Below are 16,210 nucleotides of genomic sequence, written 5' to 3'. Positions count from 1 at the left end.
CAGATTCAAAATGAAGCTGTTCAGTTCCTCCTCTGATAGAGATCTTATCGGAGGTGACGATCTGTTGGCTCAAACAGTGTCCCAGTTTACCCCTGAAATAAATGTGTATTTAATCACTAACCCCATTAAAAATCATTATTAATAAACATACCATACACACCTATTGGGATATTTTTGCAGTAAGGATATATCTTAGTTATTCTTTGTTTTTTTTATTTTAATGTATGTTTTCCTGGTTGGACAGGACTTCCATAGATGGAGCAAAGACAGAAAATATTGGATTTGATCTAGGCCTATAAAACAGCAGATAATGAAAAATATTATTAAATAATTAAATGACATGTGGGCAAGGATTTGATGAGGTTTTATAAAACATTTAGTCAATTCAACAATGCATTTTTTTTTTTTTTTGTTAGCCTACTAGCCTTATAGCACGTGCATAATAACTGATTTGAATGATTACATTTTGCAGTCTGTTGTGCTGTGGGATGGGTGGAGGGTGGACCATAAATAAAACAGATAGCCTGCACAGCAGCATGTGAAGAAGGTCGAGCTCAGCTATAGGAGCAGCCTATGGAGCAGACAGACAGCTTCCTGTCCTCGTGTCCTCAGACAGCCGAGCAGAGGACACGGACAGGCTGCAGCCATGGGACAGAATCTCCGCAGCGGGACCAGCGGTGTCCCTGCCCCGCCTGCCTGCCTGTCTGCCTGAGTGCCTGGCTGCCTGAGGGTGAGTTTCCTGCATGGCTATGTCTCTGTGTAGTGGTGTCTGGGGACCAGTGGTCTTTAGATTGCAATGACTGATGAAGTAGCCTGTTTAACCTTCAGGATTCAGATGTCATGCGTCTCAGTGCTGGACCTTTAGTGAGTGATCGCAGGAGAAGCTGGGCTGTTGTTGACTGGTGCATGGGGAGGATGATGCAGTGAATCAGCGTTACTGTACGGGATGGTATACTGCTGTAGACTAATAGCCTATAGCCTATTCGACCCGTATCCTGCATGAAAAATTACCCGCCAAACTCTCATTGAAATATCTCGCACTTGAGTGTTTTCTGACTTGTCGGAATGTAGACTTCCTAAATAAATTAAACCCAAGATGTGTCACTGATTGATGGAGCCGGCTGGTGAATTCGGCTCCATCTGATCTACCAATAGGCATATCTTCTCATGTCAACGTTGTAAACTTTAGAAAATGTGCATGTCTTCCACCAAAACGCACCATTTGCTTGCAGTTGCTAATGCGTGTTATGTTATACGAGCTCAGTATCGTGCTAAAGGTCCGGCAAATTACAACGGTGATGAAGTGACTCTGTGTGAGCCGAAGTGAAGAGCAGCGCCATGGGATTGAATGTAAGCATTCAGTTAGGCCTTTAAGTGTAGGCTAAGACCTTGGTATCTGCAGAGAAGGAAAGCCGCGGCAGATTGAATCATTTTTAATTGACGGTTGGTAAGAGAGATTCTCCGGTCCATAAAACGGGACTCTAAATAAAGCGCAGTGAGTCAGGATGCGGTGGAGCGTGCAGCTTCAGCGCACCTTTGGATAGGGAGTGGATCAGTCCGCAGTGACCGGGACTTCTTGGACACACATCGCTGTTGTGGATGTAGAAGGGGTCGGCGGGACAGAGAATGTTCCAGCCTGCTGCCTTCCTTCCCACGGGAAGTTAGTCAAATGTTCATCAGATGGCTCTCGTGCTGATGTAGGATCGTGCATGCTGTAAGAAGTCACGTATACACATCCATGTCTTGTCATTGTCAACTATTTCTGTCACCAGCTGTTTATCAGGGATGGGAAGTAACGAAGTACTTCGTTACTGTGGCCTATAGCCTATTTTTCAAATATTTTTACTTGACTATTTATTTTTGTGCCGACTTTTTACTTTTACTCCTTAGGCCTACATTTTTTAACACGGATATCGGTACTTTCTACTCCTTACATTTTACAAAATTGGCTAGTTAGTTTCAAATCATTTCAGTGGAGTTACCGTTATTATTTTTGTCATAAATACCGAATTCAATCTAATAGGATACGGAATATATGCTCAAAAGCTGTTTGCTGTTTGTTTCAGTAACTTTATTAAGTTTACGTTAATGGTCAGAACATTTGTTCTCCTGCTAGCAATGACGATGCCTTGGTTCGCTAGCATTTAGTAACGCAAATAATGATAAGGTTAGCGAGCGTTCAGTTTATTTGAAAATAATCTAATACTAGCTGATACAATATCTGCATGTATAGCTTTATATTAAAAACGAATTTAGTAACTTGATTTAGTGTAACAGTGCTGTAGTAACGTTAACGTTAGGCTACTCAAGGCCGTTCTTGTTTTCGAGACCACGTAAGTTAACGATAACGTTACTTGGTCTTGTCTTAAATCGACTTTATTTTGGGCTAAAGTTAACATTAATGTCTCAAACCTGTCAGACGTAAGTTAGAGGACTCAGTTTTGAATTCTCACATAATCACAATTGAAATCATATCTTGATACTCAGTCAGAATCTTATTAACCTGGAGTCCCATGCAGTCTCTGTCACAATAATCATATCTATCGATGTTTTAGGCCTATATTTGGCAGACATCCATTTAAAATGTAGGCAATGGCATATAAAGAGCCTTTTTTTCCATATCCACTAGTTTCTCAGCTTGCGGTCTAGTAACATTTGTGTGGTCCAGGTAGCTTCATTCGCAAGGCTACTTTTACTTTTATACTTTAAGTAAATTTCCAAGCCTGTAGCCTACTTTGTTACTTTTACTTGAGCAAAGAAGTTAAATCAGTACTTCTACTTTTACCAGAGTATTTTTTTAACACAAGTAGATGTACTTCGGCTACTTTTGCCATCTCTGAGATGCCTGATGAAGTCCGACGTTGTTGATCATCATTTATCTTGGTGCCACACACCTTGCATGTAGCTGTTAGCTTACTGCCACTGTTTACCAAGTTATTGAAAGCAAAACTAATGAGAAAAGGCACAACTCCTGGAGGACTTGGTGTCTCCATCGTCAATGCATTTTATTATATGTGAGTGTGCGCACATATGGTATAACGCATGCGTTACGTTGCACATTATGGCAAAGGGCAGGGGACATGCAGCTCGTCATACGTTTCCCCAACGTATATGCGCCAATAAAAGAAAATAGAAATACATGAATACATTTAGATTTAAAAAGCAATAATTGCACGAAAACAGGTTGTTGACGAGTCTCGAAGCTCGAGTCCGAGTCAAGTCTGAAGTCTTTTGGGTCAAGTCGCAAGTCAAGTCTGAAGTCAGCTGTTTGTGCGACTTAAGTGCGACTCGAGTCCGAGTCTGAGACTCGAGTCTCCATCTCTGCTGATGGGGGTCGTCAGTCTTTAATGTTAACTACATGGGAAACTCACGTAAGGACACTTTCTACACCAAACAACCCAGCTAACAACAGACACATCCACACATATAAGACATTAACACATAATAGAACCTACTACATAGGCTACAGATAGATAGATAGATAGATAGATAGATAGATAGATAGATAGATAGATAGATAGATGGGCTTAAGAGCCATCTGTATACATATTTCCTTTTTGTATTTATTTGTTCACATTTGCAGTGTGTTTCACAAAGACAGTCCTCTTAACACTGTTCAGAGTTGGATTGTGCAGGTGGATGTTTCTGTTAGTAGTACATGTATCCATTATACCACCTGGGCTGGAGACCATGCTATCTGGAGGATATTTCTTACATGCATTGAGCTGAAGGCAAGGACATATTTTGTGTTTTTAGTTAACCTGAGACACGTGAACTTGGACTCATGTACTGAATACCTCCAGTGTCCTTTAAAACAGGCAGAGTCAAAGACTTGCATCACACGAGGAGTTCACTGGGACCTCCACGCTGACAGCATGCAGACTGCACACAGAAGAGCCCTGAAACATCTTAGAAGTGAAGAATAGTCCAGTTACGGTAATAGCCCTGCAGGAAATACTCCAGCCTAATGAGTTTATAATGTTACCCTTTAAACACTTTGAGCTTCAACATACATGAAGGGAATGGTGTGATGACACATACATTCACTTTTTATTCAACTTTTCAATTGGATCATTCACTCATTCACTGTTTGCTGCATCACTGCAGCCTCCCCCCACCCTCTCTCTTCTCTGTTATGATGCATGCACACTCTTATAGAGCCCTGTGATGACACACACACACACACACACACACACACACTGTACCCTGTATGAATGCTGAGCAACACTATGCAGTCACAAAACCTGAACACACACGTCATTCTGTGGAGGTCACAATGATGCTGAGTCATTCTTCAGCTCAGTGCCTCTTTCAGCTGAGGGAGAGAGAGAGAGAGAGAGAGAGAGAGAGAGAGAGAGAGAGAGAGACTGACTGACTGTCAGCTGTCAGCAGAACACCTGAAGTGTTTCTTCCATCTAGTCTTTCACGTCCAGGGTGTCCATTTTTTCAGACACCCTGTCAATATCATACCAATACGAGCAATCAGAAGAAGTTTAAGTAGCAGGAAGGTTCCCCAGAGGTTCTGTAAAGGTTTTACAACAATAACCTTCTGCTTTAAAGGTTGAGAAAATCGAACCTTTAGGGATCGTTCTGCTGGGATCACTGACAGCAGTGTGTGCTCAGTGGGATTATCACCTGTGTTAAACTGCGTGGGGATGTGAAATAGCACACCATGTCTACTTGTAAAACGGTAATGTTCTGGTAGTTGTTGCCACTGCATTCAGACCGGGTGAACCTGCTGAAACCACTGTGGAACTTGAGTGGCTTGTGGCTCGGAGGTAGAATGGTCGCCCGTTTTCGATCACACAAGGTTGGCGGATCAATTCCAGTCTTGGAAACACGTGATATAAAAACAGATGTCAGAGGTATAATAAATGTTCCCTCTAAGCTAGTGATGCATTTGACTGTTGGTGTTGGACAGTCAAGTCCAGTTTGAGTGACAGATAACACACTGCACAGAGGCTCGTCATCATCATCATCATCATACTCTGACACAGGATTGTATTAGCGGCAGGTTGTTACAATATCTGTCGTCATGGCGACCACGAGCTGGAGAGTAGAAACAAAGTCATCTCCCAGGAATGTGTGCTTGCTTTTGATTGGCCAGAGCAGCACCTTGTCGGTAACGTTGCTCTGTGCTTTTGGCTGAAATGAGTGCTGGTCTGTGCTGCTGTCTGTGTGTGGACCTGGGCCTAATAACGCCTAATAATGCACTAAGCTCTGTGTCGTTGGCTCTCCCTATAACACCCTGTGTGCACAGACCAGCAGAACTGCTCCCTGACATGCACCGGCTCTTCTGACTGCAGTGTGTAGCTGCACTAACTGTGTATTGGGCTGACAGATGTGCTGCGACGCTGACAGCGGACATCTGTGACGTCTTGCTTCAGGTGGTAGTGATGTTCCTCCTTCAAGAAGACGAGAACAGTGTGTGCCGGGGCTCAGTTGTTGGAAATGCTCCTGGCTAATGGATATTTAGTGAAGTGTTTTCATGGAGACTCATTTTACTTCATGATAAATCCCAAATCAGTTTCTTTACTCTCTGACTGAGTAAAATACAGGAGTGAGCTGTATAGCTGCTCTGTCACATGGCTGTGTGTGTGTGTGTGTGTGTGTGTGTGTGTGTGTGTGTGTGTGTGTGTGTGTGTGTGTGTGTGTGTGTGTGTGTCTGTGTCTGTGTGTCTAAACAGGAAATGATTTTACTGTGGTTGACAGTGACAGCAGGAATACATGATGCAGCAGGCTAAGACGTGTGAACATGAGCATCATGTGAAGCTTTGGCAAGCGAGGTTAAAACAACAGTAGTGAAGGTTTTGCTCATGGTTAGACAAACTGTGGAAATCTTGTTATGAGTCACTGTCAAACTGTCACTATACATGCATGCTGCACTGAACCTCTGATCGGGCCACCTGAGAGGAGAGTCATCGAATGATTTTGGCATGGAACATTTCTTTCATCCAGTTCAGCAGAAGAATGGTTACAACGTTTAAAACGAGTCCCTGAAAAGCTTTAGGTTGTTTCATGTTTGTATTATTATTTCCCATGGCAAACCTATATTATTTATAGTAATAGTATTAATGTTACATTTATGTCAGTGACAGAGTGCTTAGCAAGAAATATTAATATGCATGGCATGTTCAACATCTGACCAGTGAGAAATGAATGAAGATTGAACAGTTAAGATGTGTACCGACATACTGCACTGTGTGCATGAATGGAGCTAATCTCTGAGTGTGTGTGTGTGTGTGTGTGTGTGTGTGTGTGTGTGTGTGTGTGTGTGTGTGTGTGTGTGTGTGTGTGAGGATGCTGATAAGCCAGCAGGAGGGCAACACTGATAAACTGCTATATGTAACTCATAATCTACACTTTGTGTATTTACTGTGTGCACATTCACAATTACATGTTATGTGACATATACAAATATTAATATATGAACCTATATATATATATATAAGTGGGCACAGAATTGTGAACTATGTGTTGTATCTCCCTCTCTTGTGCCTCTCTCACTCTGCCTCTGAGCAGACAGACAGACAGACAGACAGACAGACAGACAGACAGACAGACAGACAGACAGACAGACAGACAGACAGACAGACAGACAAACAGACAGTGTGTGAGATAGACAGACAAGGTGGGGCTCAGGGGAACCATACTATAAAGGAGGGTTAGCGTCTTATCCAGCACACACACTTTTACATTGTTAATCAACCAATCTCAACAGCTTTTTTTCTGTCTTGTTGTCGTCACACTACTTTGAGCATGCTGACTTTCACATGTTGACCGGCAGGAAAATGGTAAGAACTATCTGTTTGTCCACTATCAGGCATAAGGAAAGATGCTTCGATGTTACTGTATTTTTTAATTTGTATGAGAGATTACAGCCTGGGCAAAATAATACAAAAAACATCACAACTACAGTATGGGCTTTAGTTCAGGGACGAGTGTTCAGGGACGGTTGTATAAATGTGTTAGTTCGGAATCGGTTGATGCTGGACAAAGTTGTTCTCTCTGTTGTCTTTCCTTTGGTTAAGCAGATTTCTGTTGTTTTATGTGAAAATCTTTATGCAGTTTGGCCCATGGATGGGCTAATCATTGTGTAAATATTGTGTTATACAGTATTCTGCCTAGATACTAGTCAATACTCCTTTGCTGGAGCAATACATGGACCTGGCTTTTCTGTACAATTCAAATTTACTTTAAGAAAACCATTAGAAAGCAAATGCTGCCTTTCACAATAACAGATTATTCACATTATACCATTAGCATGGTAATTATGAGCAAACAAGTCAGAGACGGAGACATCAGCATTGATTAAAAGAATTACAGAAATGTCCACTAACTGTTGGCAAAACAACAGTTAATAAAATAGAATACTATCCTTACAGAAAAGATATAGCTAATTTAACACATCAGTCCAATCTGGTGGACTGAAGAAGCAATTCATTTTATTATTCTAGTACCAAAAAGTAACATTTTCATGTGCAATTTATATAATAAAAGATCTATACTTGGCATCCATGTATCTATACAGTATTGCCACGGAAAATATTGTGATACTATGCTGTGTCAATTCCCCCCCCCACCCCTAATGTGGAATGTTACATAAATGTTCAAATGCACCTCTCTCTCTCTCTCTCTCTCTCTCTCTCTCTCTTTTCTCAGTGTATTTAAATGTCTGTAAAGATACAGAAGTGACAGTTCATATGGATTTCTCTGTTTCCCAGACTGACTCTCGATGTTGACCAGTCTGCAATAGAAGTCGTGAGGATGATTTGAAGCAAACACACAGCCTGTAGGTTTGTCTTGTTTTTAACCCTCACTATGTTTGGAGGTTAGGGGTTGGAGGTGTTAGTTTTGTCTTCCTAATCATTATTCTTTTGTCCTCACACTGACTAAAAGCCTCCGAGCTCGACTGCCTGTAAAGACAACAGCAACAGGAATTATTCCTCTGTCACTTTCTTACACAACACATATCTCAGTAATTATAATGTGTTTGTAATGTGTGGGTGGTAGCTGCTGTATACTGTTTAATTAGAGCTTAGCAACATAGCATTAGATGAGGCAGATGACTCAAACTAATGTCCCAGTTCATTTCAGTTTATTTGTCTAAACTTTAAAACGCCTCAGTAGTTGAAACTCAAAATGCTGAAAGTACCTTGAAATGATGAAATGTACTCTCTCTCTCTCTCTCTCTCTCTCTCTCTCTCTCTCTCTCTCTCTCTCCGTGACTGCGATTGAAGCTACATTATGACTGAATTAGAAGCCTCAGGGGTGGAGGAACATCCCCTACCCTACATGATCTTTGTGGTGGTCTTCCTCTTCTTCCTCACCGGACTGCTGGGCTTCCTCATCTGCCACCTGCTGAAGAAGCAGGGCTACCGCTGCCGCACCGGAGACATGGACGACCCAGACGAGGAGGAGGAGTTGGAGAAAAAACTTGGGGGAAATGCAGACGGTGGGTTGTTTGTAGAAAAGGTGCTCTCATGTGATGGTAGGCATCCACATGGACCATAATTTCCCTGCTTCCCATTTGCTGTCTATGTAAGCAGCCGTGCAATGCATTCTGGTAGTGCCGCGGCGAGTTTCAAGAGACAGGGCGTAAATCTGTGGGCCGGCATTTGATTTCTGAGAGAGGGCCCAATGCAAACATAATGTAGGCGCCGGCACGTGATTGTATTGATCAGGCTGATCATAACTCAGTAGCAGCTCATATTGCCTACGCTTCCACACCCTGCAGAATATTAGTTAATTAGTTAATGATTAGTCAATTGAGAAACGGGTGAGGAACGAATCAGGAACTACTTGTAAATACTAATAAATACTTGCCTAATAATTGCTAATGCAGGACACTATAGTAGTTCAATTCAATATATTATAGTAGATATTGATTTGAATGAATGAGTTAGAGAACAGCACAAGGGACACAAAAAGGCTAAGTGATCATAAGATAATGATGAAGAAATGAGGGACTACTTAGTAAATACTTAGTATTATGTATCACTTTGGGGGGGACACAAAAATAGTAACACATGTTTAAGTAATGTAATTAATGAGTCGTTTGGGGCACTCAGTAATTAATTCAGAAGGACTCAAAAGAAGTGTCAGTATGATCGATTCACAGATATTCATGAACTAATCATTACTTAATAATCTATACGAATAATATAGGCTCTCCCAGTCTGTTTTCTATAACTCATCAGTATCTACTATAGGCTTTAGTCCTCTGTTAGGAATTATTAGGGAAGTTTTCCACAAAGTAGAGCACAAATTCAGAGTAGAAAGTCTGCGTGTTGAAAGCATTGGGCAATAACCAGGCAGGGACTAAAATACAAATACAGTATTTATACCAAGAAACACTTAAAATACTGCAGACCACTGATTGGTCAGAGAGATTCGTCATAACCCACACATACCTGCCTTCTTTAAATAGCCAAGCCACCATCCATAGCGAATGCAACCTTTTTATTCATTCGACCAAGATTTAAAAACAGTGGTGGCCCACTGAACCACGGCGTGGTCAGTTGACGAGGTGTAGACTTTCCTCCGTTTTGGTTGCTGGTGAACGAGTCCATTAGATCTGTGTGGCGTTGAAGATGATGTCATGGCAGTTTATTGCGGCGCTGCTATGAAAAGCTAAGAATCCAGCCTGCGCTGATGGTGCACTGGAAAACAAAAATCTAGAAATGTACCTGGTAACATAAATGAGTATAGTCGCGTCAAGTCGAGCTGTACCAATCAACCAGCATTGTAAAGCCTCCTCCATATACAGAGGATGAGCTGTGTTTGTTCCCGCCAGTTTGGAGATATAGCATCAAACAAAAAGAGAGAGAACTTTACATTTTGAATTGACACTTGTCCTACAGAATTAGAGACAATACTGCCTCCTAATGAAAAGTTTTTTACCTTTTGTCATCTTAGTATTTCTTTCCATCTCTCTCTCTCTCTCTCTCTCTCTCTCTCTCTCCCTTGCTCCCGCTTTTTGTCAGCCACAACACTCCTGCAGAAATACAGAAACACTCACACACCTTTGTGTTCTTCTGTAATGCCTGCATCCCACGTTCTCTCACACAAAGCTATTCAAACATACGCTCACTTTGATACATACAACTGTCTGAGCATTCACAAAACCTATTGTTATATCTCTTATTGTAAATTCTGTGAACTTGTGTTGGTTGAGGTGTTTGGCAACTGCAACATATAAAAGTTGTTATGCTGTGTTTCAGATGAGGACGAGGAGAACCAGGACACAGTGGAGCAGATCCTCAAATGCATTATTGAAAATGAAGGTGATAAAAGAATTGCTGAATAGAAGTTTGGATTGAACAGTTTCATTTTCTTTGAATTCATCAACATTAATCCTAACCTTTTAGTTTAGTCTCCATCTAATTTACTGTCCTTTCTATACTGTCATCCTGATGTGCTGTTTTTGGAGTTGATACACATTTGCCCTGCAATTTTATAAGATCAGTGTGTATCAGCAAATCCATCTACTAGTACTTGATTAGTGCCACTCTTATGTGGGTTCTTCCTGTTGTCACCTCTAGCTAACATGGAAGCCTTCAATGAGATGTTTGGGAACCAAAATGTATGTGTGCGCCATGACCCCAGGTAAGCTCATCCAACAGAGTGTGTATTAGTGACAAATTTACTGTCTGTTGACTGCATGGTAATGTCACAAGGGTGGATGAGTACAGTGTATTCTTTCCTCACTTGTCGCTTAAGGGGGTGATTCAGAATTTAGGACATAGGTCCTCATTTCCAAGTTAGCCTGTGTGTTATTTATCAGTGGAGACAGTTTTCAACACTTTTCATCCAGTCCTTCCAGTTGCAGAGTTCGCTGGTGCTAGGCTAGTGCAAGTCAACAGTATCTGCTAGCCTGCCATTAAAAGCAGTTTTACACACTCCACAGTACCCGAGGCAAATAAATGATAACGCCATACTATCGATGTAAATGTCTGTTGATAGAATAATTTTAGAATTAAAACTACCCTTGCATCGCATTGCAATAGTTATACTTTGTTCCCTGTAGTTGGTGGCATAGGCTACAGCAGCGGCGGAGTGATATTACCTAAGCAACTGAGAAAGCCGGTTTACATGACAATCACGTAAGTTTATTTACCTGGCGCTGTGAGCTCCAACTAATTCCACTCTGCCAGGCTATAACTTACATAACGTTACCGGTACATGAAAGCACACGGGCTAGCAATTTGCATGTAAACTGTCCGAGCTTACATGATTTTTCTGTCAGCAATTTAAAAAGTTAGCAGTTAGCCCAGCCAGGTATCTACCAAGAGTGTAGCTATACCGTTAGCTAACGTTGTCACTCTCCACAATGCATTGAACAGTAACGTTCCACTAACGTTGTCAGTCTCAATCTATCAGTAGCAGCTAGGCTAACGTTATGAAAGGGGCTAGCTTTATTAGCTAGAGTAGCCTACCGAACATTATTACCTGTTCATCAGTAGCTGTTGGTGCATCTAGAAAGACGGATGGAACCGCATTCGTTGTCAGTGACTTGTGGTCCTTTAGATTGCGGGGTTTTTCAAAGTCATCTGGTCTAAAATGATCACTACACATTTGCCAGTTGTGTAGGGTCTCCGCCGGTATCTTGATGTCCAAGCCAACAGCTACTAGGTTTCCCGACTGGAGTGCGCATCTCTGTTTACTTTATGGCGCAGTACTACTAACCGGAGCTAAGTAAAATTCCGCTGCTGCTGAGAAACTAGTCCCTCAAAATATAATGCGATCACTGAGATGCAAGGGTAGTTTTATTTCTAACATTATTTTATCAACAGACATTTACATCGATAGTCTGCCGTTATAATTTATTTGCCTCGGGTGGATTGTGTAAGACTGCTTTTAATGGCAGGCTAGCAGATACTGTTGACTTGTGCTAGCCTAGCACCAGCGAACTCTGCAACTGGAGGGACTGGATGAAAAGTGTTGAAAACTGTCTCCACTGATAAATAACACACAGGCTAACTTGGAAATGAGGTCCTATGTCCAAAATTCTGAACCACCCCTTTAAGGGCCCTATTTTAACAATCTAAGCACACAGCGTGAAATCAGTGTCATCTCTATCATCTCTATCTCTATCTCTATTATGATGGCGGATTTGCACCGTAATATTTGTATTTGTAATCTTTTGCATGTTTGTGTGCTGCTGCGCTTCCCTGTGTGTGTGTAACAAGCATAGTGTGCGCGCGATGTGCACGAGCCTAGGTGCATTTTACTAATTTGCTTTTAAAATAACAATGAAATGAGACCAGGTTTTAACTGGTCAATGGCGCGATCACTTCCCACTGTCTCAAGATAGCAATATGCCAAGAATGCACCTGAACACACCTCCCTGTAAGACCAGCACGCCCATGGGCGCAAAGATGGGCGCAGTTGCATTTGCTATTTAAATGACATGGGCGCTGGACAGGAAACTGACAACTGCGTCGGTCTTAAACTAGCAAAGACACTTGCGTCGGGCTTTGTGCTGCGCTGCACCGGGTGCAAGATAGGGCCCTAAATGTCACAGTGCAGTTATAACGGTTTTCCATATCTGACTATTGTATAATCAACCATTTCAAAACCAGCATTTAGGGACTTTGCATGTTCACGCCTCCAAACAATGTCAAGGGTGAACAATTAGAATTGTTGTACAATTAAAAAGACTGATAACGTCTAATCCCTGATTTTGCCTTGTCATCACCACTGTGACCAGCTAAACCCATTGATTTTCTTAAACTTAAATTATTTAACATTGCCAGAACTATATGCTCAATATGTCCGAACAACACCTGAATGTTTGCTTACATGCAGCCCGGGGAAGCGTAATTCCACTTTAGTCTACACACATTACATACTATACACATACTACTAGAATAAGAACAATGTTCATGGTAATACTAATTATAATGTTGATGCCCAGGCTGCGTAAGGAGTCCATTGGTGGTGTTCCTCCCCATCACCATACAGTCCACTCAGGCACCGACCACAACTCCTGCCACCTCTGTGCCCAGGTCCGGTCTAAAAAGGGCCGACGACAAAGCCGAACCCCCCGCTCTAAACAACGACCTGGAGAGCAGACTGTCTTCTCTGTTGGCAGGTAACAGACGATTAAACCACCTGTGCAGAGTGCATGTAGTAGAAATATTTCATCCTGAATGTATCATGATCCCTTCAGGTTCCGGGTGACGCACACTGATAAGAAGCTCCATGGAGGTCCCAATCCAATGGTCAGTTCAGGGGACCAGCTGGACCAGTCCCAGGACAGCGACGATCGGAAGGAGGGCGGGTACAATCTAAGAAGCATGTTCAAGGATGTCCGACCACCTTTAGAGGGCTCCAATGGGGTCGCCCCGAATGTGGGAAAACGCAGGAAGAGTGTTGGCATATTTGGGCTAAGGCGCAGCAGCGACCCCGTTGGCATTAAAGTAAGAGAGGGGACAGGCACAGAGAGCGGAGGTGTTAGATTCGCTATTCAGCAGCAACCTGTTGTGCTGGAGGAAGTGTTGCAGGCAGAGAACATTGAAGACGCTCCTGAACGTGGTACGAAACCTGGTATCAAACCTGAAACCGAATCCTCAAAGAGTCAAACGCTTGCTTCACCTCAACGTGAGGCTAAGACTTCAGGTTCTGTTGATTCTCCCTCGACCCAAAGTAAGGATCGGGCCCAGGGCTCTACGTCTGCTCCTGAGAAGGGCTTTAAACATGAGCCCAGTCCTGAACCTCATACCAACCTTCTGGTCACACTGTCTGTTGGGACTACAGCAGCTCCTGCCCCCAGCTCTCTTCACATTCCATCTCCTGCATTTAAGACAACAGAGAAACAAGGAGATGTTGGGGGGAAGGTGTTAAAAAATGAGGAGGCATCTGATCCTGGGCCGCTACAAACCTCTACACCAATAGCCCCCATGCCTGGATCCATTCCAGGTGTCACTCTTGTCATTACTGGTCAACCTGATCCCTGTTCTAGCACAGGTTTTCCGGTTACCCGAACTCCCCCTGACCCAAGATCCAGCCCAGATCTGGAATCAGGTTGTGGTGCTAGCCTAGCTTTAATAAGCTTAGGTTCATCCCCTCCATCTTCAGTCTCTTTGTTACAAACTCCTATCTCACCCGTGCCGGTCACACCGAGCCCCAAACTTAGCTCAAGACATACGCCATCAGAGGCTGCCCTCACTCCAAGCCCCAAACTCCCATCAGGCCGAGCCATGTCTAGCCAATCCCCTATTCCATCTTCATCCTTTGGAAAAAGTATTAGTCCATTACAAACCCGAACTCCCTCACCTGCTCTTACTGCTAGCCTCAAACTTGACACCATGCCAGTATCACCACAAACCCCCTCTACTTCTCCAGCAGACCAAAACCCGTCCTTTGAAAGTTCACCTCTTCCGACTTTGAAGTCAGGAATTGAGACATCTGTGACATCTATGGCCAAAGGGGATATGATTTCAAAGCCATTCTCTCTGAAGGAACAAGAGCTGGAAGGAGCCAGAATCCCAATGACAGAAGAAAAAACAGAAATAATGAGGGTGGGGATTCTCAAAACTCCTAAACCTTCACCAGTTGAGGGAGATTCTAAAGGTCCTGCCTTTTACTCTTCTATTGATCAGCTTTCTAAAGACAGACTGAGCAGTTTGCCTCTGTCGCCTTCCAGTCCCCTGTCCCCCTCCTCACCTATAGGGAGCAGAATAAGTAGTGTGACCGTCGTTAAAGCCAGCCCTGACAGCAAGAGAGAGTTTTCCGTTGTCACTATGGTGGAGGAGAAAGAATCCTCTACGTCAATAAAAGACCAGATAGGAGCAACCTCTGAACTCCGGGTTGAATCAGAAAAAGTGAGAATTAGTCCAGCAGTTGGTCAGGGAGGAGAGGTTTATGTTTCAGGCGTTGGACAACCTGAAAGTCAAAGTGGAGAGATGCCTGGAGCAGAGGTTAGGCCAAGGGTGAGCCAAGAGAAGGATGATATGGTGGAGATGGAAGATATTAGGGACTGCAAAGTGACACAGGTCGAAGAAGCAGAGAGGGTGGAGGAGGAGTTGGAGAAGATGGACAACATTTGGTCAAAACAGGACTGATAGGTGGTGATATGGCCGAGAGTTGAGCTCTGATAATCCAAAGAAAGAAGTGAAGAGTGGCACCACTCAGCGGACTATAGGAAATAATACATGTAGTAATAATACAATCAAGCAATTATGAACACGCCTTAAATAGAGAGCGAGACTGGACTGGCTGGGTAACTGACTTGCTGTTTGACAAATGGAAAATGATCAGAAACTCTTCTACTACTAGATTTAAAAGATAATATGATGGATGTTGCATGTTTTAACCTTTTTTTAACCACAAATCACATATACTTCATGGCTGACCATTTTGTTTTAGATTTGTGAAGGGTTTTTCCTACTTTTATGGACATTTGCTTCCATTTATTTCTGAACAGAGTCTACAGCCATGTTAGCGGCTCTGTGAGGCTGTACGTAGCACGACGCATAGCTAAATGCTAACGTCAGTATGCTAACGAGCCCACAATGACAATGTTATCCAGTATTGGACAAAGTGGATTTTTCAGTCCAGGCGAAAGTGATGGACCCTCAAACTGACTCAACGTCAGACATCTCTGGAGCTCCGCCACTAGTCTGGCTAAAAATCTATTACTGGACTTGATGTTAATTGTCCTGTATTACACAGCTCAAGAAAGTTTCAAGATTTTCATATCATAAGGTTACTATTGAAAAACAAATGGCTGCAATTACCGATACTCATCACCGGTGCCGCCAAACGAAAACAAAACTTTAAATCTCATTTAATATCATTGCAGGGTGGAGTTTTCTTTTGACTAAATCGTTTTGTAGTGACAGGCCACTTGGCTGGCTGATGGATTAGTTAACGTCTGGATGTTTAGTTGACTTGGTAACGGATTTGAGTCTTTGCTGTGTGATTAATTTATTGATTTGGTAGCCATCATGATTGTTTATTGATGTATAAAGGTGCTAATGTATCTAATCTCATCTATTGATCCTGCTGATTGTGAATCAGATCAACAGCACAAACACAGGGGAGCAACAGTGGCTCTATCGGCAGCTTGGCCAGTCGAGATTTAGTGAATTTGCAAGTTCATGCAGTTATTATTGACCCTTATGCTATACTGTAGTGGCTTTTGGCAGTAGCCGGCAGTATGTTGCCAGGTGTTCACTCCAAGTTTTCCCCTTTTCCCTCCAAA

The 16,210-nt window shown here is 42.7% G+C and overlaps 1 protein-coding gene across 3 annotated transcripts; it reads left to right on the top strand.

Moving 5' to 3' along the window:
• The first annotated feature begins 535 nt into the window (after positions 1-535).
• Positions 536-15,993, top strand: rell2 (RELT like 2). Of its 3 annotated transcripts, none has more exons than XM_078260992.1 (7): positions 536-730; positions 7,725-7,792; positions 8,241-8,455; positions 10,224-10,286; positions 10,545-10,608; positions 12,920-13,096; positions 13,175-15,993. In XM_078260992.1, the coding sequence occupies exons 3-7, from the start codon at positions 8,248-8,250 to the stop codon at positions 15,066-15,068; spliced, it is 2,406 nt and encodes an 801-aa protein (XP_078117118.1). In that variant the 5' UTR covers positions 536-730; positions 7,725-7,792; positions 8,241-8,247; the 3' UTR covers positions 15,069-15,993. The 3 variants fall into 3 exon arrangements, with proteins under 3 accessions (XP_078117118.1, XP_078117117.1, XP_078117119.1); XM_078260991.1 differs by lacking the exon at positions 536-730 and adding an exon at positions 6,574-6,794; XM_078260993.1 differs by lacking the exon at positions 536-730 and adding an exon at positions 6,574-6,794 and having other exon boundaries at positions 7,725-7,796.
• Positions 15,994-16,210: the final 217 nt, after the last annotated feature.

The sequence above is a fragment of the Sander vitreus genome, chromosome 10 (genome assembly GCF_031162955.1).
Source record: "Sander vitreus isolate 19-12246 chromosome 10, sanVit1, whole genome shotgun sequence".
Taxonomy (NCBI): domain Eukaryota; kingdom Metazoa; phylum Chordata; class Actinopteri; order Perciformes; family Percidae; genus Sander; species Sander vitreus.
This window is presented reverse-complemented; position numbering and strand designations above follow the sequence as displayed.

Excerpts from the sequence above, each read along its gene's own strand:
- rell2 (XM_078260992.1), top strand. The coding sequence starts at position 8,248 with ATGACTGAATTAGAAGCCTCAGGGGTGGAGGAACATCCCCTACCCTAC. Across the intron at positions 10,287-10,544 it reads ATGCATTATTGAAAATGAAG|CTAACATGGAAGCCTTCAAT; the intron begins GTGATAAAAGAA and ends TGTCACCTCTAG. Across the intron at positions 10,609-12,919 it reads TGTGTGCGCCATGACCCCAG|GCTGCGTAAGGAGTCCATTG; the intron begins GTAAGCTCATCC and ends GTTGATGCCCAG.